The sequence below is a fragment of the Octopus bimaculoides genome, chromosome 4, assembly GCF_046866305.1.
Source record: "Octopus bimaculoides isolate indiv1 chromosome 4, ASM4686630v1, whole genome shotgun sequence".
Taxonomy (NCBI): Eukaryota; Metazoa; Mollusca; class Cephalopoda; order Octopoda; family Octopodidae; genus Octopus; species Octopus bimaculoides.
The window spans coordinates 52,455,069-52,482,953 of NC_142931.1; the positions used below are offsets into that span (position 1 = coordinate 52,455,069).

The 27,885-nt window shown below is 37.6% G+C and overlaps 2 protein-coding genes across 2 annotated transcripts in view; one reads left to right on the forward strand and one right to left on the reverse strand.

Moving 5' to 3' along the window:
• Positions 1 to 26,140, forward strand: part of LOC149136044 (rRNA methyltransferase 3A, mitochondrial-like) — a 35,145-nt gene extending 9,005 nt beyond the window's left edge. Inside the window, exons 2-4 of the mRNA XM_089350705.1 lie at positions 16,947 to 17,191; positions 17,702 to 17,860; positions 19,513 to 26,140. Of these exons, the coding sequence (XP_089206831.1) occupies positions 17,800 to 17,860; positions 19,513 to 20,072 (621 nt within the window). The 5' untranslated portion in view covers positions 16,947 to 17,191; positions 17,702 to 17,799 and the 3' untranslated portion in view covers positions 20,073 to 26,140. The remainder of the gene's footprint in view (positions 1 to 16,946; positions 17,192 to 17,701; positions 17,861 to 19,512) is intronic.
• LOC149136045 (general transcription factor II-I repeat domain-containing protein 2B-like) lies at positions 24,727 to 26,961 on the reverse strand. The gene is made up of 2 exons (XM_089350062.1): positions 26,917 to 26,961; positions 24,727 to 25,104 (listed from the first exon to the last, which is right to left on the reverse strand). Exons 1-2 carry the CDS (start codon positions 26,959 to 26,961, stop codon positions 24,727 to 24,729), a joined length of 423 nt encoding a protein of 140 aa, XP_089206188.1.
• Between the last annotated feature and the right edge of the window lie 924 nt (positions 26,962 to 27,885).

A 27,885-nucleotide genomic window follows, 5' to 3' on the forward strand; every position in this document is an offset into this window, starting at 1 on the left:
TCTTGTCATTCATTTTTCTCATTGAAAATTTATTGATATTTAGGTCAAGTTTTGTCCTAGTTCACCAATTTTTCAAAATAGGTGCTGCAACCACTGTGAAAGTACATAACCTGGTGGCTAGAGTGTTCAGGTCAAGATCTTATGGTTGAGTTCAATTCCTAACCTATGTGGTACATTGTGACCTTGGGCAAGACACTTCATATTAAGTTATTATGAATACCAGCCAGGTGTTGGTGCATCTGTCTCTCCTTCCAACTGCCACATCCTGCATGTTCTGCTAGGTTAAGGGTGAACAGAGGGTGTCTATGTCTGCTGGTGACCACATATGTACTTGAAACAATTAGCCAGAACATGGAATATGCTACTAAGCCATACTCTCTACACTTCCAAGTGACAGCTGGCTGTGTATTACTATACTCTTAGCTCAACCACTTAACAACACAAAAGTTGAATAGTAAGAAAACAACGATTCAGCCTTTAAAAATATAAGACAAAACTGAAACTGTCTGATAAAGTTGGACAATAGCATAGAAAATACTGTATTGGAAGAATTTTGACATAATTTTATGCATGGCTAGCTTAGTCTATGTATTTAATGTAAATGGGTTAATTAATTGTTTGATATAGGAGGTAGTTGATCAATAATTTGGTGAATGACTCTCCCATTGTATGTTTTGAAACACATTTAAAAAAAAAATGTGGAAGTGTCTCATAAAAACTGAATCCAATGAAAACTATTGATTTTTGTAGATGAAATGATTACACAATTTGGATCTCATCCAGAATTGTCAAAATTATCTTTGAAGTGTCAACCAATATTTGTGTATGTGTACTTAGAAGGGAAAAATATCATGGACATTTGTATCTTTATATAATGCAGAAGTATTTTGATAGAAAATTAATGTAGTGTGAAGATAGGATATTGATATAGAAGTCTATTGGCTAAATATATATATATATATATGTGTGTGTGTATAAAATTGTGACAAGTACACAAAGTTACCATTTCAAAAATATCTGCTTATTCTTCAATATTCTTGGTCTGTTTATTGTTTGCCAATAGTTTTAACATTTAGTGTAGATTTTGACCTACTTACACCAGTATATTTGGTACTGGTATTCATTCCACCAAACATTAAAATGAAACTGTTAGTACTTCTCATTTGCAACATCATCTTCAATTTCCACAAAAAAAATAACTAAATTAATAAATAATAAACATTTTTTACCGTGTAACATTCAGGCATTATTGCAAATGCAAATCCCCACTGCTAATAATATAAACGGTTTATTTATATTTTGAGCTTGCATCATATTGTGGCTACCTGTACCTTTTTGTACTTAAAAGGTTTCTTAAATTCAGTGCTAGTCAAGTACTGGATTGATTTAACCCTTTTGTTACTGTATTTATTTTGAGATGCTTTGTGTTTCTTTCAATTACTTTAAATATAACAAAGAATTTAGTAAAATAGCTTAGTTATCATTCAGCTAGTGTTTGGAATATAAATTGTGACTAAAGTTTGGTGGAAGATTTTAATTCAAAACTATGAAAACAAGACATTTGTACTCAGAGCCAGTTTCAGTCGGGTTGGTAACGAAAGGGTTAATCAATCACTCCCAATATTTATGAATTTGTGTTACTATTAGAAATGGTAATGATTTCTGAGTTTGGCATCTGTTGTCATAGCTCTTGTGTAGAATTGATTCTTGAAGTACATATAAAGCTATAAATAAGAGCATGCACATATTGGGTTGAAAAATCCCTCATGAAAAGAAAAAGTCAAAAGATACCTGTGGGACTTGAACCCACATCTCTTTCGTTGACATGGCAGGCATTCTGCCATTAGACCAAAGCAATCCTCTGAATCCTCTTTTAATCCATTTTAGAAACTTTCAAGAGTGTGAAATAATTTTTTTTTTTTTTTTTTGGAAGCTAAGTAAAATCACATCAAGTAAAATTGTGGCCATCCATACATACAGGCATACCCTTTATGGTCATATCCCCACTTCCTCTCTCCTCTCAGTTGAGCACTCTTTAACTTACAAGTGCCACATAATTTGCACTGGTGCCAGTTCCACATAAAATGCACTTGTGCCAATGCCATGTAGTATGCACTCATGCCAGTGCCATCTAGAATGCACTCGTGCCAGTGTCACATATGATGCATTTGTGCCGGTACCACATAAAGGCACCAATGCCAGTAGCTCGTAAAAGGTACCCAGCACACTATAAAGTGGTTGGCATCCAGCTGTAGAAACATGCTAAAACAAACAATTGGAGGCTGGCCAGCTCTTGTTAAACCATCCAACCTATGCCAGCATAGGTTGTACGGTTTAACATATTAAGCAATAATGATGGATCTTGAAGTATATATAAAGTGATGATGGATCATGAAGTATATATTATGCTAAAATAATTGCATAAATTCTTGTGAGATGGTGAAAGAGTTGCTTGAATTTTCTGTAGTTTTATACTGGAACTTGTGGAGGCGCAATGGCCTAGTGGTTAGGGCAGCGGACTCACGGTCATAGGATCACGGTTTCGATTCCCAGACCGGGCTTTGTGAGTGTTTATTGAGCAAAAACACCTAAAAGCTCCACGAGGCTCCGGCAGGGGATGGTGGCGAACCCTGCTGTACTCTTTCACCACAACTTTCTCTCACTGTTACTTCCTGTTTCTGTTGTGCCTGTAATTCAAAGAGTCAGCCTTGTCACACTGTGTCACGCTGAATATCCCCGAGAACTATGTTAAGGGTACACGTGTCTGTGGAGCGCTCAGCCACTTGCACGTTAATTTCACGAGCAGGCTGTTCCATTGATCGGATCAACTGGAACCCTCGACGTCATAAGTGACGGAGTGCCAACAACAAATACTGGAACTTATTGTATATATCCTAAGATATCACTCTTAACTGAATGGGAACATAAAGTTGTAAAACTATATACCTCAACACTTTTTTTAATAACCTACACTCCCTAATTGTTATAAGTGCTTCTAACAAATCACGAGGCAATAAGTTTGGAGGAAGTCTGATTAAATCAACCTAGTGCTTGACTGATATTTTATTCTTCTAAATCTCCCAAAAGGATAAAAAGCAAAACAGCACTGTTAGGATTTTAACTCAGATTGTAAAAATCCACAACTCCATATTACAACAAGACATTAGATGCATTGTTTTTCCACTTTGGTCATTTTCTACCCTCAAATAATACTAATGATATCTTAACTAGAGACAAGGTTTCACATTTAGGGAAAGGAAACTGTTGATAATAATGACCAACAGGACCTGTGGAAATTTCATGGTTATTTTGAAAACTAAGATTGTTTATTGAAAATTATGAAAGGCATAATGTATCTTGAAAGTGTTGAATTTCTTTCTGATATATTTGATTCTTGAGATAGTGTAAAGTTCTCATAGAGTGAACTGAAGATGCAGTCTTAGGAGTGATCATCTTTCAATATATATATATACATATATACATATATCGTTCTACATTTGTCACTTCTTGCACCTTGAGAGTTATCTTTATCATTGCTACAAGAAGTGAAGATGTGTGGCCAAGTGATTATGGTGTTAGGCTTATGATCATGTGGTTATGGTTTTAATTCCTGGGCCAAGTAATGTGTTGTGTCCTTCAGCAAGGTACTTCATTTTTACATAGCTCCAGTATATTTAGTTGAAATGATGGGAGTTGGGTGTAAAGAGGTGTCTGCATCTACTGATGATTTACATATGTACCTAAAGCAATCTGAGAAAATACATAACATCAAGAAATAAAAACAATATTAACTATAGAGGAAACTTGACAATTTATCTATAATATTCTGCTATACTATGACTGTATTGTATAAATCTTAATACACTGTATTGCCATCCATAGTTTCCATAACAGTAAAATGCATTGGGCTGGACATGAACCTAAAGTTCCAGTGAATGAACCAGAGTAGCTGCCCATAGAGCTGTGGATTTTAAAAAGAAACATCAATTATATATTGAAATGTGTGTATCATGCATGTGTATATATAGCTGTGTGGTTTAGAAGCTTGCTTTGCAATCACTTGTTTCTGATTCAGTCTCACTGTGCAGCACCTTGGCCAAGTGTCTTTTACTATAGACCTGGGCCAACCAATACTTTGTGAGTGAATTTGGTAGAGAAAATCTGGAAGCCCATTGCATATGTATGTGTGTGTGTGTCTGTTTGCATTTGTTTCTCCCTCATCGCTTAAAACCAGTGTTGGTTTCTTTATGACCCTGTAACTCAGCAGTTCAGCAAAAGTGACAGATAAAATAAGGTTGATCTGTTTGACTATACCCTCTAATCCAGTGTCCCAGCATGACTGCACTCCTGTGATTGAAGCAAAAAGTAAAAGATGTATAAGTGTGTATATATAAATATATATATACAAATAATCAGAAAATGGTGAAAACTTCATATTAACAAACACATCGATTGGACCACATTTATAGCTTATTTTTTAATATACAAAGCGTGACATAACAAATCTTACAGCTGTTTCTGCATCTGTTGCCAAGCGCTGTCTATAAATAATTGCGAAAATAAAATTCTTCATCTTCATAGGACATTCGGATTAAGGCATGGAGCTTCATCACAGTAAAAAACAAGAGCATCCAATATAAACAATGGGAAGAAGGAATAGGAAAGAAAACATGGCCTAGAAAAGAAGTCTAGAAGCCCAATATATTAAAAGCATATAATCTACCATTCTTGGGGCTGTTTGTTAATCTGAGGTTTTCTCCATTTTCTGATTATTTGTATTTGTTTCCTGATAAACTCTTGTTTATCCTGTTGTTACCTGCACTCTACATGCATAATGTGCCTCCACACCAATTTCCGGGGATAACACGGGTAATGGATATCAATAGTACATATAGATATTTTATCCCTTAGTCGGTTATTACAACCGCTAATTCTGTTTACACTATATATATAACGTGATTGATACCAGGGCTGCCTGACTGGTTCCTGTGCCAGTGGCATGTAAAAAGCACCATCCAAACATAGCCAATGCCAGTACCCCATGACTGGCTCCTGTGCTGATGGCACATAAAAAGCACGATCTGAATGTGATCAATGCCAGGCCTGCCTGACTGGCTCCTGTGCCAGTGGCACATAAAAAGTGCCCACTACACTCTTGGCGTGATTGGCATTAGGGAGAGCATCCAACTGTAAAAACATTGCCAGATCAGATTGGAACCTGGTGCAGCCTCCTGGCTTGTCAGTCCCCAGTCAAACCATCCAACCCATGCCAGCATGGAAAATGGATGTTAAACAATGATGATGATATATATATATATATATATATGTATGTATATGTGTGTGTGTGTGTATTTCCAAATATTTATCAGTCAAATATCTTATGAATAGATTGTCTTTGATTTCATTCCATAGTTTAAAGTATTACATATTACATATGTAGCAGAATGATAATAATATAGATTATCATAAGGATTGATAATGAGAGGTAGCTAGAGTTATGTAATCAAACTAAATATTGGTTAGTATATAATCCAGCAGCTCTCTTCTATTTCTACCACTGCACCACCTAAATGTTAATAACAATATTGATTTCTCACATAGACAAAAGACCTGAAATTTAGTGGAGAGATGTAATTGATTATATCACCGCAGTGTTTGACTGATATTTATTTTGTTGCCCCTGGAAGGTTAACAGTCAAAGTTGACTCTGTTGACATCTCAACTAAGAACATAAAGTGCATGTAACTATAAATGCCACAAATAATTTTGTAAGCTGCTCAGTCATTTCTTTAATCTGCTGTCTTTTAATAATGATAATCCTTTCTATTATAGGCACAAGGCCTCCAATTTGTGGGTGGGGGGGGGGTATAGTCAGTTACATTATCTCCAGTACTTAACTGGTACTTAATTTATCAACTTTGAAAGGGTGAAAGACAAAGTCGACTTCAGTCGAATTTGAACTCAGAACATAGCGGCAGACGAAATACCACTAAACATTTCGTCTAGCATGTTAATGATTCTGATAATGATAATTATGATTTCAAATTTTGGCACAGGGCCAGCAATTTTTTTTGCATGGTTTGGGTGGGGTAAGTCTATTGCATCGACCGCCCCCCCCTCCACTGATCAACTGGTACTTATTTTATCGACCCCGAAAAAGATGTAAGGCAAAATCAACCTCAGCGGAATTTGGACTTAGAACATAAAGCCAGAAGAAATGCTGCTAACATTTCTGCCAGCCAGATACCTTATTTTTTTAATAATAACAATCCTTTCTACTATTGGTACAAGCCCTGAAATTTCAACTGGTACTTATTTTATCAACTCTGAAAGGATGAAAGGCAAAGTTGACCTTGGCAGAATTTGAACTCAGAACCTAAAGATGGACGTAATGCTGCTAAGCATTTTGCCTGGCTTGTTAATGATTCTGCTAGCTTGCTGCCTTAATAATAATGATAATAATAATGATGATGATGGTGGTGGTAGTGGTGGTAATAATAATAGTAAAATGCCCTGATGCAATACCAGGCAGTGGCTCTCATGGCTTCAGACCTTAACTGATTGGAAGTGTTATCGTTGTTTTGTCTTGGTATAAAAGAAGGGCTACAGCAAATATTCTGATCAATATCACAGATTTGCTTGTCATTTGTCTGACCATAACCAGTTGAACATGTCCCTTAGTGGCTGACGATATGTGCATCTCTGATCATGAGCAGTAGTGGGGGAGCATGATAGCCATGTGTTGAGAGGAATTCTTTGGGGGTTTGGATTATTCTCCTCTGGAAACCTGGGTGTTTCATTCAACATTCTTATACAATCCTTATTCAGGGACCTTTTGAGCGGGATAGGCTACTCAACCTGAAGAAAATTCTAACTGGGCCCCACCTGCAAGGTCCTGCACTGTTTATCTTGATATGAGATCATGATGTCGTGCACATATGGTTGTGATGCATGTACCTGGTGTCATCAGACAGGTAGTTTTGATGGGTATATTGAGCTTTGTATATTTTTCCCCAGTGTCACTTTGATGGCATGCACTGCTCTCTCACTCAATAATAATAATGATAATCTTTTCTACTAAAGGCTCAAGGTCTGAAATTTGGGGGGAGGGGACTAGTACATTACATCAACCTCAGTGTTTTACTGGTACTTAATTGCTGAAAGGGTGAAAGGCAAAGTCAACCTTGGCAGAATATAAAGACGGATGAAATGCTGCTAAGCATTTTGCCTGGCATGCTAACATTTCTGCCAGCTCTCAATAATAAGAAGCAGAATGGTTTCTCTCAAAGTTCCAAGACCAGCAATTTTGAGGAAAAGGATTAACCAATTCCAGCCATCCCATTATTTGGCTGGTGCTTTACTTTACCACCCTCAGAGGGATGATATATATAAAACAGACTGCAGGATCTCAATTCAGAATAGAAACTGATATAACTAAATACCACGAATCACTGTCTGACCCTGTACAAATTCTGCCACTCTACTGCTCTTCAACTTTAGAAACTATGTTGCTGTCCATAATCATTCCAGTCATGACTACCATACCCATGTCGGAAGGTGGGGGGGGGGGAGTTTGGGTGGACAGTTCTTGTATTGTGTACCCCTGAACATGTTAGTGTTTGCATCCTTTTCCTTTATGGTGGGAATGTGAGCAGTTTTGAGGGTGATCTGACTGCAATTGCAAGCAGATCAAGCTACCACATAGGCAATGGTTCTCGACTGGGGTCCATATGAGATTTTGTTAAGATTAATATGCAATGAATTGGTTATACTTCTACAATAAAATAAATGTTTTAACAATTTTCTTTTTTTTTTTTATACAATTCCTAATAATATTCAATTATAAAAATATAAGATTTTTAAAAGTCTTGAATGGCTAGAAGAGTCAATCTGAGTGAAATAGGAATCAAAGAGGTCCATAGGTACAAAAAAAAAAAAAAATGGTTGAGAAACACTGTACATAGAAGCTTTCCTGTTAGAAGCTTGTTAGAAGCTGTGTGAATACTAGTTACGACTAGCAGCTGTGTTGGTGGAAGTATGTAAACAAGAAAGTTGTTTGGGAGCTCATAGATTAGTAGCAATGGCCTGTACTACTACAGCTGCTTCTGCTGATAACAATGTTTCCCAACCATCAAACGGCAACAGCATCAGCAGCAGCAGCTACTGGAATTTCAATGTCTTACTGATATTTCATCTACTGTTGCTATTATTTTATAGATGATGGTGGTAATGGGGATGATGATGATGATATATACCTACTCTGCCAAGGAGTTAGATGTGAAATATTTATTAAAGCCTAATTAGTGAAGTGTGTATACATGTACAGACAGACACATATGTATGTATGTATGTACATATATAACGTGCATGTGTATATATGTGTATGTGTATATATATATATATGTGCATGTATGTGTGTGTCTGTATATATACATATAATGTGTATGTGCATATATATATATAGTGTGCATGTATATATGTGAGTGTATATATATTTATATATATATATATATATTGTGTATGTATATATATATTGTGTGCATATATATATGTATGTGTATGTATATATATATATATTGTGTGCATGTATATATGTGAGTGTGTATGTATATATATATATTGTGTGCATGTATACATGTGAATGTGTATATATATATATATAATGTGTGCATGTATGTGTATATATATATATGTATATGCACACACACACATTATATAATGTATGTATACACACATGCATCAATGTACTTTCCTATCACATGGGAAAGCAAAGTGAGATAGAATGAAAATATTTCCATTATCTAATCAAACAATAAGTAAAATCGTTTTTAATATCTTCTTCTGCTATTTGTACTTTGCCTGTATGTATGGTGCAGAATACAAAGCGTCATATACTGCAGAGGAATATACTGAAATTGTGCTGCTGATTGCAGAAAACTCAGCTGAAAATGCAGAATACTTAAACATGCAAAAGATTTCATTGAAGAAACAAGTTCAGTCACAGCTGGACTATACTAAAATGCCATTTCAATTTTCATAAAAGATTGCAATTTTGAAATGAATGTGGTGGTTCATTTGAATAGACATATTCATTTTTTGTTAATAAAAAACACTTTTCTTTATACTTCATTTTTTTCACTTTCCTTACATATTAAGTTTCAAGTGTGGTACTTAGATTATTCACACCCATCATCATCATCATTTAATGTCAGTTTTTCATGCTGGCATGGGTTGGATGGTTTGACATGGAGCTGGCCAGTCAGGCAGCTGTCCAGACTCCAGTTATCTGTTGTGGCATGGTTTCTATGGCTGGATGCCCTTCCTAATGCCAACCACTTTACAGAGTATGCTAGGTGCTTTTTATGTGCCACCAGTATGGGTACATATACACAGCACCAATATGAGTGCATTTTATGTGGTATCTGCACCTGTAAAAGATAAGCCAGTATGACAGTGATTTTACTTAACTTGGCATGTCTTCTCAAATACAGGAAATCACAACTCCTGGCCCCTTGTTGTTTCCTCAGTGAGGCCTGTCATCATCATCATTTAATGTCCATGTTCCATGTTGGCATGGGATGAACCAGCATTTCCCAGCCCATTTTCCCTCAGGCCCCACTATAACTTTTCAGAAAAATGTATGCCCCACCGGAGGTTGGAAAAAAACTTTATTTTTAATATTTCATAATTATATACTTTCCTTAAAGAAATATCAACACTAGGGTATTAGAATACTGTAGCAAAGAGTCTTTACACAATATGCTTGGCTGGAGAGATTGGTTTGGCCAGGCTGAGTATTGGTGTAGTATATTTTCTGTGAAAAAATGATTTTCACAACTCCATGTCCTGCTAAAAAAAAAATTGGATCCCAGACTCCACCAGTGGGGTATTTATCCCATGTTGGGAATCTCTGGGTTGAATGTGTGGTGTGATGGAGGAAAAAGACAACAAGAAGCAAAAGGACAGAATGAAACGTTGGACCTTACCTTGTCAACCGCAGCGGAGTACACGATTGCTCCTGATCAGAACACGTCTTTCTCGTAACCTCTCTGTTTTCTGACTGCCTCCACGTACTAGCCTTCGACCGTGTGTCGCCGACTTCCGATCTGACCCATCCGGTCTGGCCCTTCCGGTCTGGCTTCACCTCTGTTTGCCTCACCTCTCTCCACCACAACACACAGCTCATCACAGCTCATAACACCACAGAATGGTTTGACAGGATTCACTGCTCTACACAGTTATACCATCTAAGAATAGTTGACTAGTTTCCCTCAAATCACACCCTGCTGTCTTAAAAAGGAGTGGATACTTTATACCAGTGTTTCCCGACCTATTTTCCCCCCAGGCCTTACTATAACTTTCCAGAAAAATCTATGCTCTACTGGTGGTTGGAAAAAATTTTTTATTTTCATAGAGACATCCTACTTGAAGCATTTGACAAAATAGAAGGGTATATAGCATCATACAACGTGGAAGACAACTGGAGGTTTCTACAGGACAGCCTGCTGAGAGCCACCGACCAGATCTGTGGCTGGTGTAAAGTCCCCTCTTGACCCAAAGTAATGTGGTGGTGAAACAGTGTGGTTGACAGGGCTATTAGACAAAAGAAACCGGCTTGGAAGGACTGGAAGAATGGAGGTAGCAGGGAATTGTATCAGACTGCTAGAAGGGAAGCTAGGAGACAGGTTTACTTAGCCAGAGGGGAAGCAGATAGGAAAAAGTTTGCCAATGTTCTGCGCTCTGAGGACCAAAGACTTGAAGTATTTCGTGTTGCAAGACAGTGTGTGAGAGAGAATCGTGATAACATAGGAGAGAAATGTGTCTGCATGGATGATGGTTCACTTGCACTAAACGAGGCTGCAAAGAAAGAAGTTTGGAGACACCACTAAGAAAGATTACTGAATAAAGAGAATGAATGGGAGAAAGAGAGTCTGCCGAATGTCAACCCAACAGAGGGACCAGCTATCCGAATTGACAGTACCATGGTAGATAAAGCAATTAAGAGTATGAAGACAGGGAAAGCCCCCGGCCCATCAGGAATCACCGCAGAGATGCTCAAAATATCTGGTAGTGCCGGCTATAGCCTAGTCACCCGTATTGTTAACCAGGTAGTACACGAAGGAGTCATACCCAATGACTGGTGTAGCAGCACCATAGTCAACTGTTACAAAGGTAAAGGTGACGCTTTAGGTACAAATAATTACAGAAGTATCAAGTTGCTAGATCAGGTAATGAAAGTCACAGAGAGGGTCATAGCCCAACTAATTAGGGAGCGAGTCAGTTTAGATGAGATGCAGTTTAGGTTCGTGCCAGGGAAAAGCACCACTGATGCTATATTTCTGGTAAGACAGCTGCAGGAGAAATACCTAGCCAAGGATAAACCTCTGTACCTGGCTTTTGTTGACATGGAGAAAGCCTTCGACAGGGTCCCCGGATCCCTTATCTAGTGGTCAATGAGGAAACTAGGGATAGAAGAATGGTTAGTGAGAGCTGTGCAAGCCATGTACAGAGACGCTGTCAGTAAGGTGAGGGTTGGCAATGAGTACAATGAAGAATTCTGGGTAGAGGTAGGGGTCCACCAAGGTTCTGTCCTCAGCCCCCTCCTATTTATCATAGTCCTCCAGGCGATAACAGGAATTTAAGACAGGATGCCCCTGGGAGCTCCTCTATGCTGATGACCTTGCACTAATTGCTGAGTCACTATCAGAACTAGAGGAGAAGTTTCAGGTGTGGAAGCAAGGATTAGAATCGAAGAGCCTTAGAGTCAACCTAGCTAAAACTAAAGTCCTAATAAGTAGAAAGGCAGACAAACCACAAACCCCTCTCAGGTAGATGGCCCTGCTTGATCTGTTGATAAGGCATAGGTAGTAACTCTATAAGATGTACCCAGTGTAAGCTATGGACACATTTAAGGAGCAGTTGTTGGCACTCCATCGCTTACGACGTCGAGGGTTCCTGTTGATCCGATCAACGGAACAGCCTGCTCGTGAAATTAACGTGCAAGTGGCTGAGCACTCCACAGACATGTGTGCCCTTAACGTAGTTCTTAGGGATATTCAGCGTGACACAGTGTGACAAGGCTGATCCTTTGAATTACAGGCACAACAGAAACAGGAAGTAAGAGTGAGAGAAAGTTGTGGTGGAAGAGTACAGCAGTGTTCGCCACCATCCCCTGCCGGAGCCTCGTGGAGCTTTAGGTGTTTTTGCTCAAAAAACACTCACAACGCCCGGTCTGGAAATCGAAACCGCGATCCTATGACTGCGAGTCTGCTGCTCTAACAACTGGGCCTCCACTAAAGAGCAGTATCAAGAAAACAAATATGATTGACCGGAAGCCGAGGAAGTGTACATGTGTGAATTCCAGAAATCTAACGGAAATGTTGACGTTGCAATAAATAGAAATCTGATTGGTCAAAAGTTTAGCTGTTACAGCGGGAGAAATGAAAGTAGATGTTAAGCGGAAGCATGTGTTCGTAGTAGTGTCCATTGCATCTGTAGTGACGCCTTAATAGCAGACGACATTTCCGGACAGTTTATCCACGCATGCGCAGGGACTAGTTCCGGAAGGAATACAAGAAGAGTCTCATGCGCATGCGTAGTCATCGACATCCAAGCTTTCGCGCGGATTTTCATACTCTTTCACCCTGGCCAACGAAGAGCCTAGACGTCGTAGCAGCCTCTCTCCAACATTCCAACTCTGGAGCTACACAAATAACCACGCAACTTCATTGACGGCGTCTCAGTAACCAAAGGGCGAAGTGCTGCCGAATTCTATTGTAATAAATATTGTTGTGTTGATAGTTCAGAATCTGCGTTCCGTTGTTTCTTCAAAAAATTTAATGTACGGAAGCGGAGTACACCTAATGGTGTATAACCACTTCCCAACAATTGGTGACCCCCGACGTGATTCGGTTCAACCACCTCCCTACAATTGGTGACCCCGAATCAAGAACAACTGCAGCCGAAGATTCTGATCTGCCAACCAATAATACTACACGAGCCGCTGCTGACATAAGTAAATACGGCATTACCCCGAGCTAAAAGATCTACAGACCTCGTTTCAACAGCCATTGAATTCGTATGCTTCGCGACGTTCAACTTCAGGATTGCCTCTACATTCTCATCCATCGCAAGTGAAAAGCTAAGTAAGTGGTTATACATTATTAGGTATAACCACTTCCCTACAATTTAAAGGACCTTTGGCTGTTATTTCTATTTATGGACAGCAGCTGAATAACTCCATCGTTAAATCGTCCTTTAGTTTGTAAGAAATATTAGCCCGTAGTTGCTTCATTATTCATAATATAGTTCATAAAGTATATGTAAGATGCTTATATTATTATCTACCAAGTTACGTTACTTTTTGATTGTGGAAATGAAGGTGAAATTAACAAATCGAAAGTAAGTTGGAACTGGTGAAGGATCAAAGAGGATGTACTAGCTTGATGATAATTCAGATATTTATATAAAATATTCGGACAAATTAATATAACAGTAAAATATAATATTTTCATTTAGCTGTTCTGAAAGAACTCGTGACTCTGTTACTAATTATTTAGTGCGTTAATTTCATCTTGAATCCCTCCTTCCACGATCTGTACGGCTTCCATTCAGCCAAATCTCGCGGGTTCCACTTTTGTTATTCAATTTCAATTGTTCCTAGTCCGTGAAAAACTCGGTATAAATACTCGTTGCATTTGTTATAAGCAAAGTGTTTAATTGTTTCTAGCAAGAAAACTACGCCTTTTTTTAGTTTCTCAGATTAGAAGTTTCGTGCCAGGTCGCACCATCTCATTGTGCGCAGACGAACCTCTTTCTTGTCCACATTCCTTCAAATTATCGTGTTTCAACGCTCGGTTATGACTCTAAATTTCATTTTCTCTTTTAGATTATCAATCTACCTCCTACAGATGCTCATTTCGACCCAACTTGGGAGCATCTATGTTAGAAATAACCAAATTTTACCCAAATTTCCCTCAAATCACAACCTAAAAATTACTTTAGCTTATGTGATCCTGCGTTCTCTGCACATAGGATAAGACGATGGGATGGTCATGCTTGGGATGCGTTTATCGTAGATCTATTCAAAATTCACTCAGTACCAAACAGTATCAACAAAGCCCATTCATACAAACGATAACATGATCCCACCTTCTGCAAACAAGTGTCATCCACATAATCTATACACATTGAGTCAAACCAACACTGCTTCCATGAACAGACACCCAAAACGTTCTTATATGGGGACATAACTTTTTTTCCAACAGAAGAAAAACACACCTTCACTCTCTTTAGTCTTAGACAACAACTAAAACGCTCAACGTTTCTGCAAACGCTAGGCCTCACAATCTCTGATGACCTCATCTGGCAATCTCACTTCCAAAGCACAGTTAAAACTGCGTCCTGGAGACTAACCTTCTTCAGGACTAGAAAATTTTTTTAGCTCAGACCCATATAAAGACCATCATGCTCTAGCCCCTATCACAGACTCCCTGTCTTCTTATTCTATCTTTTCTACCACTATTATTACAGCCTGCCACCTAGTTGCATACTCCCCAGACCCTAGCCCACCAACCATATTTCCAATCGTTCCACCTCAAGACTTGAATTACCTGAAAATTCCATCCTGTCCATTTTATTACTGTTGTTTAATCTCAGACTAGCTCTGATTGATTAAGCTTATACTCAAAAGCTTTTTTTCTTTCAGACATGTCTTATCCTATGTTCCTATTTTAAGTCAGTAGGGGCGAATTTGGGTTGTTGTTTCTAGTAGGTCCAGTGACCATAGAGGCACTCTAGTTGGTTCATTCCCATTCAGATTTCTCTTGAATAGCTGTCAACTGTCAGCTATTCAAGTAAGTAATGACCACAGTTGCTTCCCCTCAACAGAAACATTTATAGATGGGGTTTTATATAACTATTTGGTTAATTCCCTTAGATTTACCGACAACTCCTGTAACTGTAAAATGAAGTATCCGCAAAGATTTCTAGTGAAGTTGCTTCCTCGTCTGTTTCAATACTGTGAGCTAATAACGTCTTGTTAATTACGAAGTAGTCTTAATTAGTAGGCCTAAGAGCATAACTTTCCATCTGTGACAATCCCCTGACTTTTCTTTCAGTTAATATCCATTGTATTCCTTTCATTTTTTTAAGCAGTAAGTTGTGATTTAGAGACTTAGCTGCTATTTCGAGAAGGTCGAGCGACTCTGCAGAATATCCTATGTTAATTCAAACAGCTCCTCATTGTGTAACTTTATTTGCAGTTAGGTGGATTGAGCCTCCTTAAAATCAGAGTGTTCTAGCTATGGATAATAGTTAAACTTAGAACGAGATACACCCCACTGATTGTTCAGTTAGTAGTCGCGGACATGACTCGGCCATTTGAGGCTATCTGGTCTCAATCACAGGATTGTAACCATGTTAGAGAATAACCTTCGAGCATTTTAGTGGATTATTTTGGCTCCAGTACTTTGTCTTGCATTCATTTTATCACTCTCTCCTCTCTCTCGAAAAGCTCGGTTCGCCTATTTATTTACGTTCATTCAAAGAGTTACCTCCCTTTAGGTAGTAAACGCCACTAAGTATTAACCCATAACGCGCTGAGATATACATTTAAATATAGCATGGACTGCTGAACACATTTTATGAAAATGAGACTACCATGCACACTTAAAACACAAAAAATAGTTTAAATATCTTAATATATAATGGTGGCAAGTTTTACCTCATCTGAAAGGTCATTAGTCCTCTTGCATTCTGGGGAGTATTGGAACTTTTGAGGGCCATTAGACCCCAGCAAACGCCTATAAATTAAATGCATCTATCTGGGCCACGACCGTGACCTATCGACCTTTGCCTGATGGCCACGATCGTGGCCCGCTGCGCTTTGTGTTAACTCCAATAAACACAAACACAGACACACACACTCATATACAGGCTTCTATGCCATTTCTCCAATCAAATTTCTCTCATAGCGTATTGTGTATGGGAGAATATAACGAAAGTATATCTAGGGATCAGAATTAAAATTGACCAAATTCTTAAATATTGATAACTTTTTGTTGTTTAGCCCAAAGTCAGCCTTAAGAAGACTTTTGAGTAAAGCATTCCAGCTGTGACAATCCCCTACTTTCAGATAACATTATCCAGTGTATCTATCCTTTTTTTAAAGTCAGCAGGGTGTGATTCAAAGGACGTTTACTCTTTTACTTGTTTCAGTCATTTGACTACAGCCATGCTGGAGCACCGCCTTTAGTCGAGCAAATCGACCCCAGGACTTATTCTTTGTAAGCCTAGTACTTATTCTATCGGTCACTTTTGCCAAACCGCTAAGTTATAGGGACGTTAACACACCAGCATCGGTTGTCAAACGATGTTGGGGGGACAAACACACACACATATATATATACATATACATATATATGACGGTCTTCTTTCAGTTTCCGTCTACCAAATCCATTCACATGGCTTTGGTCGGCCCGAGGCTGCCACGCAGTGGGACTGAACCTGGAACCATGTGGTTGGTAAGCAAGCTACTTACCACACAGCCAATCCTGCGCCTTAGCTTGGCTTTTTTGTAACAATTTGAGCAATTCTGCAGAATTGTTAATTCATACAGTTTGTTTTAGTATTTCAAGATACATGATATGTTGTTTATAATATTAATATTCTTTAAAGCGATAGCTGGTAGAATCGTTAGCATGTTGGGCAAAATGTTTGGTAACATTTCATCTGTCTTTAGATTCTGAGTTCGAATTCAGCTGAGATCAACTTTGCCTTTCATCCTTTCAGGGTTGATAAAATAAGAACCAGTTGACCATTGGAGTCAATCTAATCGACTTAACCCCTCCCCCGAAATTGCTGGCCTTGTGCCAAAATTCGAAATCAATATCAATATTCTTTATTAGATTCCATGTTCTTTTATCTGTGATATCTAATTCTTTCAGATCCGAGATTAATATTACCAAATCTAGAAAGACTCGTTATAAAACTGGAAAAATTTTCTTGGAAGGTAAAAGACTGATTATGGATGCATTGGAAAGTGGTGCTGAGTGTTCTGTGATGTATGTAACAAGTGAAGTAGAGCCAGTCAGTCTACCAGCTCATCTTGTTGGTAAATTTCCTATCTATAAAGTTCAATATAAATATTTGAAATTATGGTCGGATGTTGTTATACCATCTGGTATTGCAGGTAAGAAGTTATGTTTATTTCTACAAGTAATTTTTTTTCTTTCATATGCTGTACTGGACCTCTTATCCAGGAATACTCTACAATACCACAATTTACTGTACTCTGTATTGAGTAAACATATCCTTTTTTGTTTGTTTGTTTGTTTTTATTAAGTCAATTAATTTGCATATGATGTGTTAAAAATAGTTTTGTTTTTTACTTTTTTTAAGACGACTGATATAGATTAAACATTCTCTGCTTCAGAAGTGTATTAATTTGTACCTATATCTGTGAAATTATATCCTGTTTTTTCACTTTTTCTCTTTAATTTTCATCTTATAAACATTATACTGTATACATGGTGCAGTATGATATATTTTAATAATTTTAATTGGTTTAATAAATATCAAACAGGTCCTGATTTAGATTGATGCTTTCATTGCACCTATCTTATTTTACAAAATTATGAGGACCATGCTTTTTTTTTTTTTGTTTTGTAATAAAATCTGAAAGTATTTCAACTTCTTTCAGCTATTTTCAAAATGCCAAGTACTGGAGAATCCCTTGTTACTCAGACTAAGTCAATTCCTTTAACTATTATTCTTGATAATATCTGAGACTCTGGTAACATGGGTACTTTGATACGATCTGCTGCTGCTGTTGGTTGTTCGAAAGTTCTTGCATCTGTTGGTAAGTAATATTTTATCTAGCATATAATAATTTAAGGAAAGTCTATTTAACATGGCCACCAACAGAGAGACCAGCTATCTGAGTTGACAGTAGCATGATAGACAAAGCAATAAAGGTAGATGCTAAAATAAGAATTGGCTGGTTAAAGTTCAGAGAACTGTTACCTTTATTGGTTACTAAGGGCCTCTCCCTCAGAGTGAAAGGTAAACTGTGATGCCTGTGTACAGACAGCTATGCTTCATGACAAAAAAACATGGGCTGACTGCAGAAGACATGTGAAGGCTTGAAAAAAAAATGATGCCAGCATGCTCTGCTGGATGTGCAATGGCACTCTGCATGTACAACAAAGTGTAAATATTTTGACAGAAAAATTGGGTATAAGAGGCATCAGATGTAGTATGCCAGAGAGAAGACTGCACTGGTTTGGTCACGTGATGCATATGGACAAGGACAGCTGTGTAAAGAAGTGCCAATCTCAAAATATGAAGGGAATCTGTGGAAAAGGAAGACATGTGATAAAGTGGTGAGAAATGATCTTCAAATATTGAGCCTAACAGAGATGACAAAGGACTGAGACTACTGGTGATATGCTGTGCTTGAAATGACCTGCCCAGCAAAGTAAGATCCATGTCCATGACACCCTCTCTCTCCTACAATCCACCCATGCTCACCACTGTGGTTTCACTTATCACCACCATTCTCCCTTATGTGTCCACTTACCTATCTACACATAATATGCAGCTGTGAAATCCCTTCTCTTCTTCACCACTTCTAGCTACCATTCTCCTTTTGAAATCTTGTGAACTCACCTGCCTACCCATCTTCTATCTCCAGTCCACCCCACTATATACATCACCCTCTAACTTGGGTGTAAGGGCCACTACTCTCTCTCTATCACATCTTCACCATCTTTCTCTCCTCGTTCTTTTCTCCATCTGAGGAAGCCATGTCTTTCTTCTAATGCGAGACGTCTTTCTCTCCCTCAATATTACTCCCACCTCACTTGAAGGGGTCTTGTCTTGCAAGTTACCTGGTGACTTCACTGCTGCTGGTGCCACATAAAAAGCACCCAGTACACTCTGTAAAGTGGTTGGTATCAGGAAGGGTACAGCCAGCCACAGAAACTATGCCAAAGCAGACAACAGAGCTTGGTGCAGTCTTCTGACTGACCTGTTCCTGTCTAAACATCCTAACCCGGCATGGAAAACAGACATCTTATAATAATGATGATGATCTTTTCTTTATATACGTAGTATACAATGAGAAAATCAATATATATTCTAGCATTAATTAAACATGATTTGCTACTGAAATATTACATATATTAACATTTATAGCCACAAGTATGGCTGTGTGGTTAAGAAACTTGCTTTGTAGCTATATGATTTGGGGTTCAATCCCACTGTAGATGTCTTCTACTATAGCTCTGGACTGACCAATGTTCTTTGAATGAATTTGGTGAGCAGAAACTTGCCATGTGTGTGTTTGTATATTTTCATTTGTTCCCACCATTGCTTGACAACTCGTGTTGGTTTGTCTTTGTCTCCATAATTTCTTTGGTTGATAAAATATATGAATAAATTAATTACGTGCATTATTTATAAACTTGAACATTATATTATTTACTAATTAAATATGCTTTCATCTTTTAGGTTGTGTGGATATCTGGGAGCCTAAAGTACTACGATCTGCCTGTGGATCACATTTCCGAGTTCCAATCATTAACAATATATCTTGGGGAAGCATGTCAAACTACCTGGAAAAAGAGCCTCAGGTACTATTGGCATCAACATTGAGTAATGAAATACAGCAATTGCATCCCCATTACAGTTTTGAAGATATTGATCAATTAATCAAACAATCAGAAAGTGATGAGTCATTAGATGATGACTCAGAAACCAACGAGTCAGACAGTGACGAGACACAAGAAAACAAAATAGACTTAACTGTTGAGGAGGAAATGTACCACAAAGTACCACTATGTCACAATGTGTATCACCGGATTTCTTATACAGGAAAAGAGATTGTTCTTGTAGTTGGCAATGAAGCTCATGGACTTAGTGCTGATGCTAAAAAGTTTGCTTTCAAACATTATGGCCAGTATGTATCCATTCCATTGGCTAATGGAGTTGATAGCCTAAATAATGTTGTGGCTGCTTCTATTTTTATGTTTGAAATTCGGAAGCAACTGAATAGTTCTCGCCAAGTATAACATATTAACTTTGATTTCAGTAAATTAGAAAGTGCAGTATGTAAAATATGTTTTATATGGATTGATGAAATTTTTGTGAAAATATATTTAAATATACCCAAAGCTTAATTTCACATTTGCACTTGTTGAGCTGTACTTACTATTTAACATTACTTTTGACAGGTGCATTATGGCCAAATGTTTAAGAAGTTTGCTTTACAATCATGAGGTTCTAGGTGTGATATTACTATGTAGAATTTATTTTATATGTTACTTGTTTCAGTCATTGACTATGGCCATACTGGGGCACCACCTTGAGTGTTTAGTTGAATGAATCAACCCCAGTACTTTTCTTTTTAAACCCGGTACTTATTCTATCAGACTCTTTTATCTGAAAGAACACTGATTGTCAAGTGGTGATTGGGGACAAACACAGACACACACACACACACACACACACACACACACACACACACACACACACAGAGGCTTTTTTTCAATTTCCATCTGCCAAATCTACTCACAAAGCTTTAGTCAGCCCAAGGCTACAGTAGAAGACACTTTCCGAAAGTGCCACACTGTGGGACTGAACCCAGAACCATGTGGTTGGGAAGCAAGCTTCATATCACCCTCAGGCCAACCTTTACTTTGTATATGAAATTGGTTAGACAGAAACTATACTGAAGCCCGTTAGATGGAAAGTACTTGTAATTCAGAAAGTACAGCCTTGACATACAACTGTGCCATACATGTGTGTGGAATACCCAGCCATTAGTATATACTGGTTGAACAACTGATTCCTCATTGTTGAACAACGAAGATCTACTAACATTGCTTTTGAGCACTTATTTCAATGAACTCAGCTGAGTTTTTTGATTTTTGATATTCTATTTCCCAATAGAAATACAAGCCCATAAAATAAATAGAATTAAAGTGAAATCTATTTAACTTTTCTCTATAGTAGCCATATATCAAATATACAAGTAGACAGGGCTGATCTCAAGATACTGAAATTTGAAGAAGAGTTGTGTTAGAGAAACTACACAATTCAAGGGTTGCTGCTATCAACGTTGGCACTATGAAAGGTAGGTCTGGCGAGATTATTGAAATGCTGGAGCATTGCTAAGTCGATGTGTGTGGTGTGCAAGAAGTAAGATGAAAGGCTTCTCATGGGTAAGAAACAAGAGGTTCAAATTCTTCTTGGTATGCAAAAGTGATGGAGTGGGTGGTGTAGCAATACTCTTAACAGAAAAGTGGGTAGATGAGATAATTGAGGTAGTCAGAATATGTGATAGGGTTATTAAGCTGAAACTTATCATAGATAAATTAACAGTTACACTTATCTCTGCCTATGCTCCACAGTCTGGTCTGACTGATGACCAGAACCAATTTTATGAGGTCCTTCTGCAGACTACCTCAACGTTAAATGATAGAAACTTCGTTATTGTGGCTGGTGACTTTGATGGAGATGTTTGGCAGCATTCCCAAGCATGGTGGTTATGGCTTTGGCTCTAGGAATGAGGAGGGAACAAGGCTACTGGAGTTCTGTGATGCAAATGATCTTGTGATCTGCAACCCTAACTTCAGAAAACCAACCAGCCACCTAATTACTTATCAGTCTGGTGGGCACATAAGCCATATCAATTACCTTCTCACCAAGCAATGAGATAGGCAGATGTAAGGAATGTACAACCCAACAAAAGTTACTAGTTAGTGACTTCAGAATCAGAGTTAGAAACAGTGATAAATAAACCATTCTGGAAAAGATTATGAAAGCTCAAAGATCCAGCAAACCAACAGAAATTTAGAGATATTCTAATGGAAGCCTCTAACAAAAGAGAGAGGAGGAGGCAGAGACATAGCTTAGAGGACAATTGAAAGTTCCTGTGGGACAATCTACTGAGAGCTGCAGACCAAATCTATGGCTGATGCAAAGTCCCAGCTATGCTAAGGGTGATATGATGGTGGAACAAGGAGGCAGACAGTGCTATAAAAGCAAAGATACAGGCCTGGAAAGACTAGAAAGAATGGTTGAAGCAGAGAATTATAAAGGTAGTCATAAGGGAAGATAGGTGACAGGTTTACATAGCAAAAGGAATAGCAGGCAGTCAGAGATTTGTCAATGTTCTACAGTGTGAGGTATTCAGGATTGCAAAGCAGTTTATCAGAGAGAATAGTGTTGTGGTGGGTGAGAAATGTGTGTGAAGGGATAATGAAATGCTTGCATTTTGTGACTCAGAGAAGAAACATGCATGAAAGTGCCATTATGAAAGATTACTAAATGTGGAAAATGCATGGGAGAAGGAGAATCTTTCAAATATTGAACCAATTGAGGGACCAGCCATCAGAGTTGATAGTAGTATAATAGATAAGGCAATTATGGATATGAAGATAGGGAAAGCCCCTGGACCATCAGGAATCACTGCCAAGATGAATAAAATATCTAGCAGTGTAGGATACAGCCTAGTTACTCATATAGTTAATCATGTTTTTCAGGAAGGTGTCATCCCCAATGACTGGTGCAGTTGTGTTATAGTTGGCTGCTACAAGAGTAAAAGTGATGCTTTAGATGGAAACAACTACAGAGGTATCAAAATACTAGACCAGGTCATAAAAGTTATAGAGAGAGTTATAGCCCAATTGATTAGAAATAGTATTAAACTAGCTGAGATGCAATTCGGTTTTGTACCTGGGAAGAGTATCACAAATGCCATCTTCCTAATGAGAAAGTTGCAGGAAAAGTGTTTGGCGAAAAGCAAGTCATTGTACTTCTGTCAACCAGAAGAAAGCTTTTGACAGAGTCCACTGCTCTGTTACCTGGTGGTCCCTAAGAAAATTAGGAATAGAGGAGTGGCTTGTTAGAGCAGTACAAACCAAATGCAGCAGTGCTGTCAGTAAGTTGAGAGTGTTAATAAGAAAGCAAATAAGTCTCTCTTTCCATCAGGTAAATAGCTCTGCTCAATATGTAGGAAAGGAGTTGGAAGTAATTCCATTCACTGCATCCAGTGTAAGCTATGGACACATAAGAGGTGTAGTGGAATCACAGGTAGATTTACAGATAAAGTCGCCTCCATGTGTGGCAGATGTGCAGGAACAATAAACACGAAGGGTACATGGGACCTAGACTTTCTCAAATGCCCATTTGAGGCTCTCTTGAGGTAGTGGATGGTTTTTGTTACTTAGGTGACCAAATTAGCAATGGTGGAGGATGCTCTGAAAGTATTGTTTTTAAGGTAAGAACAAGACAGAGGAAGTTCAGAGAGCTATTGCCTCTGTTGGCAACAAAAGGACTCAGAGTAAAAGGTAGATTGTTTGATGCTTGTGTACAAACAGCTATACTCCATGGTAGTGAGACATGGGCTTTGAATATAAAAGACATGTGTAGACCAGAGAGGAATAAAGGCATGTATGCTCTGCTGGATGTGCAACATTAGTGTGCATATACGACAAAGCACAAATATGTTGAGAGAAAAGTTGGGCATATGCTTCCTTGGCACATTACACAGTTAGTTCACTATTGCAATCCACTGGAGTTCCTTTTTTTTTCTACTCCTACAAGAGTAATTCAACTTTTTACTTTGAGTATCAGTTTTTATAAACACTGATACAATGCTATGCTCTAGATAAGACACAAAACCCTGACTTCTTGACTGGGTATCTGCTACCCTTTTCCATTAGACCATCCAACAGAGTTCCATTTAGTTTCTGTCTATCAGATTTAACTCACTAAGTATTGGTCAGCCTGAGGTTATACTAGAAGGCATTTGCCCCAGCTGTTCTGCTGTGGGATAGAACTCAAAACTTGTACTAATATCTGATAAAGAGGACAACATGATCAATATCCATCATCACTAAAGACTTTCAATATATTTTATCATTAGTGTTCTGATAACTTAGTAATATTTGTCTATATCTAGCATTATTTGCATTTCCAAATATCAGAACTAAATCACTATGATTAACATAAAGCTATCATCATCATTTAATATCCACTTTTTCATGCTTGCATGGTTTAAATGGAATTTGTTGAGATGGATTTTCTACAGCTGGATGTCCTTCTTGTCACTGACCATTTCCAAGAAAGCTATTATTTCCTTATAGCCGGACATGTTTTTCACAGAAAACTGACAACCAACAACATTGCTGGATGTGCAACATGTGACATTGATGCTCATTTACAGCCATCAGTTTTTGTTTAGACAAGGGTGTATACACACACACAACAGGCTCCTTTCAATTTCTGTCTGCCAAATCCTCTCACAAGGTTTTGGTCAGTCTGGAGTAGGGTGTCACCAAACTTCTTTTACAGCAGGCCAGATAACTGAAAGAATGATGAGCGTGGGCTGCATAACCATTTTGTTCAATACAATACATTGAATACATAAAAAATAAAGACAAGGAACATGTTTATTTACCAAAAATTTATCAAAGAAGGTGACATTAGCAAGAAGGTGACATTAGCAAGAAGGTGACATTAGCAAGAAGGTGACATTAGCAAGAAGGTGACATTAGCAAGAAGGTTGTTATCACACCTAGTGCACACATATCTGAATCTCACAAACTAAGCAGCAAAAAAGGTTAGTGAGTTTTGTGAAACTGGTGCTTAGCTTTTAAGATATCAATATTTCCTTTGGAATTGCTACATCCAACCAAGAGAATTGCTTTCAAATGTTCATCAATTGACCTCGTTTGATATGCTGAGTTCACATACTTCACAGACATAAGTTGTTCCAAACACTGAAACCATACCGGAGGCAAATTTCTTCAACTTTGAAAACTCATCAGCAGGTAAGCAATGATAAAATTCAACAAGTTTTCCTTCTCTGTGCTTCTCTTTCACCAAGCCATTTGCTTGCAAATCAATGAGCTCCAACTGTAGGTCAATTGGCACATCATCATGGTTACAATCAAATGGATTCTGAAACAGAAGAATGTCACTCTCAATTCTGTTGAGATCTGAAAATCTTTCCAAAAAATGCTTAAAGTTACGAATAATCTTCTTCAGAAACTCAAGGCTGGCATCTGTGATTCTAGCATGAAACTCTTTGAAACACTGAAAATGAGAAAAGTTTCCTCTTAATTGTGCTTCAAATAATGATAGCTTTCTCCAAAATCCTTTGATGATTCTGTAGAGATCTCAGAAGTTTTGAGTTCAATTCATTCATGTGGAATATGATGTCAACCAAAAATGACAGCTTTATCTATTTCTCTTTGAAGCTTATAAAAACGAAACAGGACTTTACCACAACTGAGCCATCTCACTGTTATGTGATAAGGCAAGTCACAGAATTCAGAATCAGTTTCTTTAAGAAAAACCTGGAACTGGATGTGATTAAGTGCATAACCCTGAATGATGTTCACCACAGAAACAACTGATTTCAGTACACAAGAAATATCTAAGTCTTTCCCACAGAGTGCTTTGCTGGTGTATAATGCAGTATAAAAAAAGTGCCTGGAAGTTGAAGATCTTCCAACTTAGTCCTGATCTGCCCCACCTGCGCATTCCTCACTCCAGCCAAATCTTTCCCTCCATCAATTGTAATACATCAAAGCTGATTCCACTGAAGGTTATAGCCTTGCAAAGTTTTCTGCACTTCCATCTTACACACTATTTTGTAACGAGTGACCTTCATTTTCAGCAAACATTCTCGTGAAGAGATTCCTTTCAGATTCCAAACTACGTTTCATTAACTCAAATCTCTCAGAATGCAACTTTCCAGAAAATGTTAAATATATTGACAGGTGTTTTGTTTCATAGTGATGCTGAAGACTGTTCTCTTTCAAAACAGCAACACTTTCTTTGCATATCATACAACTAGCTTTCTGGTTGTTTGTTTTCACAAAAAAGTACTTTTCTCCCCATTCTTCATTAAAAAGGTGACACTCGGCATCTACTTTTTTTTTTATTAGTAACCATAACGATGAGTAAAAAAAACAAGATATGAAAATGAAAAACAATTGTTTATTTACACATTGAATATTCCACCAAACAAATTTTAGAAAAATAATTTTTCTAAATTTTTTTGACATATAAACATCACAAACTAAATTGTAAATAGTTCATGACATTAAATTATGTTATTACATAATTAGTTTAAAAGTTTTTTTCCAATAAGTTATTTAATTAAGCAATTTTTATAATTGCTTAATTAAAAATCTTAATATATTTAAGATTTATTATGTAAGTTAATTAGAAAAGCTTCATAAAAAATAATTAAGATCATATTTAATAAAAATATTAAGAATCTTAATAGGCAAATATAGTATTAAGAATTTGATACTAATTTAATTAAGTCATTTTTTTAGTGTATAGCAATAAAAATATTAGGGCTTAAATAGATACCAAAACTTGAAAATATTAGATGCTTTATCTCTTGTGAGTTCTTTCGGCACTCAAATATGCAAAATATATAACATAATTCACTGAAGTCAGTCCCTTTTAGATACGGCACTCTTCAAACCAGTTTAAACACGGCAATGCAAGTTAAAACACGGTTGCTGCAGAAATGAACTCTCATTGCAGGTACTTACACAAAAGGTACAGTGTGGCGGCGGGCCGCATGAACTGACCTCTAGCCTAGAGCTATAGTAGAAGAGTCTTTCCCACTCTGCCATGCAGTGGGACTGAACTCATGACCACATTGCCATACCAAGCCATATGTTTCACTAATTAATGCAGGAACTTGTATACCATCTTAGTCAAAATAACAGCCAAATTTTCCTCAGACCACAACTTGTCATCTTAAAAAAACAAAGACAGTGTAACATAGGCTTAAAGTAGACAGCATGGTCAAGGCTTGAATATCTCTCATAGCAAGTCTGCTCAAATTTGGCAGACCTAGTGTTAAGTAATTGTCATTCATACCATGATCAACAAACACGATTTCCTGAAAAGTTTGCTCTCTGACATAGTTGACATTTTTTTGTTCTTTATTGTTCTAAAAATCTACACTTGTACTTTCTAGTCATCTTGCAGTTATCTTTCCTGTTATTACTTTTCCATGTGGTCCTATATTGTCTTTGTTCCATGTTACAACAATTGTAACTATTAAGTATAATGTGTTCATTTCCTCTTTGAGAAATGTACAACTTTTGTTATAAATATAGCTCTACTTGACAGTGGGTTGATGTATTTATTTTTCCACTTGTTTAGCATATGGGAAGATTCTAATGAGGTTTTACACTTTGTAATGTGGAAGCCATACTTAAATAGTGTCAGGAATAGTGGTTATATTCTTATTTGATCCTTGATAAGCCAGTTCAAGATTAAATATTCTAGGGTGCTTCAGTAAGTAATTGAATGAATTACTACTGAAGTTGTGAACTAGAAGCCTAACTCATATGAAGTGGAGTGTTCAACTAGTATATCAGACCAAAGCTCAGAGTGACAAAAGAGGTACTTGTGAATATCTGTTGGGCCCTTCCTAAAGAGAAAGGAAAAAAAAATCCTCTTCAATCTCTTGAATTTAGAATAGGTTTTGCCTCAGGAGACCTTGACCAGATGGTGGAAGGGAACTTTCTGACAGTTAATATCTTTATTAAAAGGTTTCCTAAGTAGAAAGGGTTAATCTAAATTATCTAATTGTTTAGTGTGAATATATAGGACTGACCAATGTGCCAGAAGGGAGGCTAGGCGACAGGTTTATTTAGCCAGAGGGGAAGCAGATAAGGAAAGATTTGCCAATGTTCTGTGCCGTGAGGACCAAAGACTCGAGGTATTTCGTGTTGCAAGACAGTGTAGGAGAGAGAATAGTGATGTTGTAGGAGAGAAATGTGTTCGCATGGATGATGGTACGCTTGCATTAAATGAGGATGCAAAGAAAGAGGTCTGGAG